Source organism: Musca autumnalis, unplaced genomic scaffold (genome assembly GCF_047663935.1).
Source record: "Musca autumnalis isolate F117 unplaced genomic scaffold, ASM4766393v1 scaffold_5, whole genome shotgun sequence".
Taxonomy (NCBI): domain Eukaryota; kingdom Metazoa; phylum Arthropoda; class Insecta; order Diptera; family Muscidae; genus Musca; species Musca autumnalis.
Window position 1 is genome coordinate 22,610,782 of NW_027412088.1, and position 2,492 is coordinate 22,613,273.

The following is a 2,492-nucleotide window of genomic DNA, read 5'->3' on the forward strand; positions in this document are numbered from 1 at the left end:
ACCGTTCCTTGGTATCTTCCATCCCCTACGTCACCTAACCCCGTTCTTACTTGTTTCTATTATAACAATAGTTGTGTTCCAGTTCAACAATAGTTGTACAGTCATGTACTATATTTCCAATTTTGAGTTAGGAAAGCGTTCCCGTACTCTAAAAAAGTAGTAAAACTTGATGAGCAGAATTACGCTCTCTTCTCCTATATTCTGCTAGAAAATTTAGCCGAGTTGAATCTGGCTACATTTTTGCTGGCTTTTGAATTTCTGTTGCATTGATTTCAATATTTCTGCTAGAGGGTTTGAAATGTTTTGTACTTTTAGAACAAATTTATATGACAAAGCAATTATTGACAATTCGATATCTTATTGGTTTTAATATTAACATAGTATGTACTGGAACAAAGCTAATGTAGTATGCATTTCGACTAGCTAGTATTTGTGATGATCAGTTGGTCATGTATCAATTTATTGTACCGCTAGAAAAAAATACTCTGTAAATAATGAATGACAAATTGCTCTAATAAAACAACTTCGGAGTAATTTGTGGCCTTCTAAAATGCAAATTTTCGAGATTTATTTTTTTAATGACAATTTCAGACAAATTGCGACGCGTATAAGATAGGCCAGATTATAGATTAAAAAAACAAGTTCTTTTCTCTTTTCAATTTAAATTCTATTTGGCAAAAGGACTATTGCCAAGTCATATTACAAATATAATCCCGACTTTATCACAGGGAGCGGAGGCACTTGTTTTACGGGAAGCAATTCCAGACCTGCTTAATTGCTTAACACCTGAAGAAAACAATAGCCAAAAATATGCACATTGTTACAAACAAATATTGCAGATCAATTTCAATTACTTTTGGGAATATTTTTAAAAATTAAAAAAACAAGTTTTAATTGCCCTGCCAAAAAAAAAAAAAAAAAAAAAACGGTGCAATAAAACTGAACTGGATTAATAAGAATCCCGTTTGAAATTAAAACAAAATATAAAAAGCGTTTAATTTGCATTTGCAAGTTATTCGTTGAATTGCATTTGGCGAAAATAGACACAAAAAGGTAGGTAAAATTCAAAATTTTATTCAAAATCGTAAATCAATTCGCAAGGATTATATAATAATTTCCTAATTCCTAATTACCTGCTTCTTTTAGCCTTCCAACATGAAGATCTTCGTGGTTACCTTTGTTATTGCTGCAACTTTAATTGCCTCCATTGCTGCAACCGGCCAATACACCACCAAATATGACAATATAAATATCGATGAAGTCCTCGCATCGGATCGCCTTTTGAATAATTATTTCAATTGTCTCATCGAGAAAGGAAGCTGCACGCCCGAGGCTAAAGAACTAAAACAGGTCATACCTGATGCCTTGAAAACGGAATGTAGCAAATGTAATGAGAAGCAAAAGAAAGCCGCCGATAAGGTGATCCACTTTTTGATTGAAAAGAAACCCGCTCTATGGAAACAACTTCAAGCCAAATATGATCCAGACAATATCTACTATAACAAATATAAGGCCCTTATTTAAGTGATATACTGAAAAGTAAGTGAACGAAAAAAGAAGGAAAATGGGAGGCTAAACGGAAATCAAAAATAATGTTGTGCAATTATGTAATTAAACAAAAAATTGGTAAAATAAACTCAATTGAAGTCATGATGAATAGGTTGTTTTATTAAAGCGACAAGAGTTTAGATTTTTTCGAACTCAATAGTTGTATTCCAGAAGCTGCAAGAAAATACCATATGTTACTATTTTTCCGATTTTGTGCTAAAAAGGTATTCCGGTATTACAAGAGCTAGCAAAACGTGAACTTCTCTTTAAAGAAAAATAAGAATACCCTTATGAGGACTTCCATCCATGGAAGACTGAATTCCACGTACGACTGGCATCCACACATATAATTGAATGCTCGATGTCATCAAACAGAGTGGAGTGCTCCACAGTAGCAAAGGCTTTGATAAATCAAGCGCCACCATCACTGTTCTATCTTACGGCTTGCTCTGCACGGTGCGCCTTAACTAATTTTAAATGGAAGGTGCTTACACCTGGGAAGTTTTTGCAGATTCAAGAAACAAAAAAATCGCCGGAGGGATTTTCAAATAAATCGCGATTTAAGTTCACATAAATAGGGCTTCTTTAGGTTTTCACGATTTTGCTTGGAAACCGCGAGTCCTATGTAAATGGGCCTAAAGAAAATGTTGTAGCTGTGAAAATTATCCACAAGATTGACCTGTATGATATTTTTGTAGGTTTTATCGTTTTTGAGATATAGAAGTTCAAACCGAGATAATGCACTGACTGTATCGCCTCTTTATAAAACAATGTCATTACTGCAATTTCCCAAAATCTTGAAGACTTAAGATGAAAACCTACAAATTTTAACTGAACCTCTATATATCAAAAATGGTAAAACCTACAAAAAACCTAAAGGTCAGTTTCTTTAGACTCATTTATATACGACTTGCGGTTTCCAAGCAAAATCGTGAAAACCTAAA

At 33.7% G+C, this 2,492-nt stretch overlaps 1 protein-coding gene across 1 annotated transcript; it reads left to right on the top strand.

Annotated features, from left to right (window-relative positions):
• Positions 1 to 933: 933 nt before the first annotated feature.
• LOC141406340 (ejaculatory bulb-specific protein 3-like) lies at positions 934 to 1,576 on the top strand. The gene is made up of 2 exons (XM_073991668.1): positions 934 to 1,053; positions 1,147 to 1,576. The coding sequence occupies exon 2, from the start codon at positions 1,156 to 1,158 to the stop codon at positions 1,522 to 1,524; it is 369 nt and encodes a 122-aa protein (XP_073847769.1). The 5' UTR covers positions 934 to 1,053; positions 1,147 to 1,155; the 3' UTR covers positions 1,525 to 1,576.
• Positions 1,577 to 2,492: the final 916 nt, after the last annotated feature.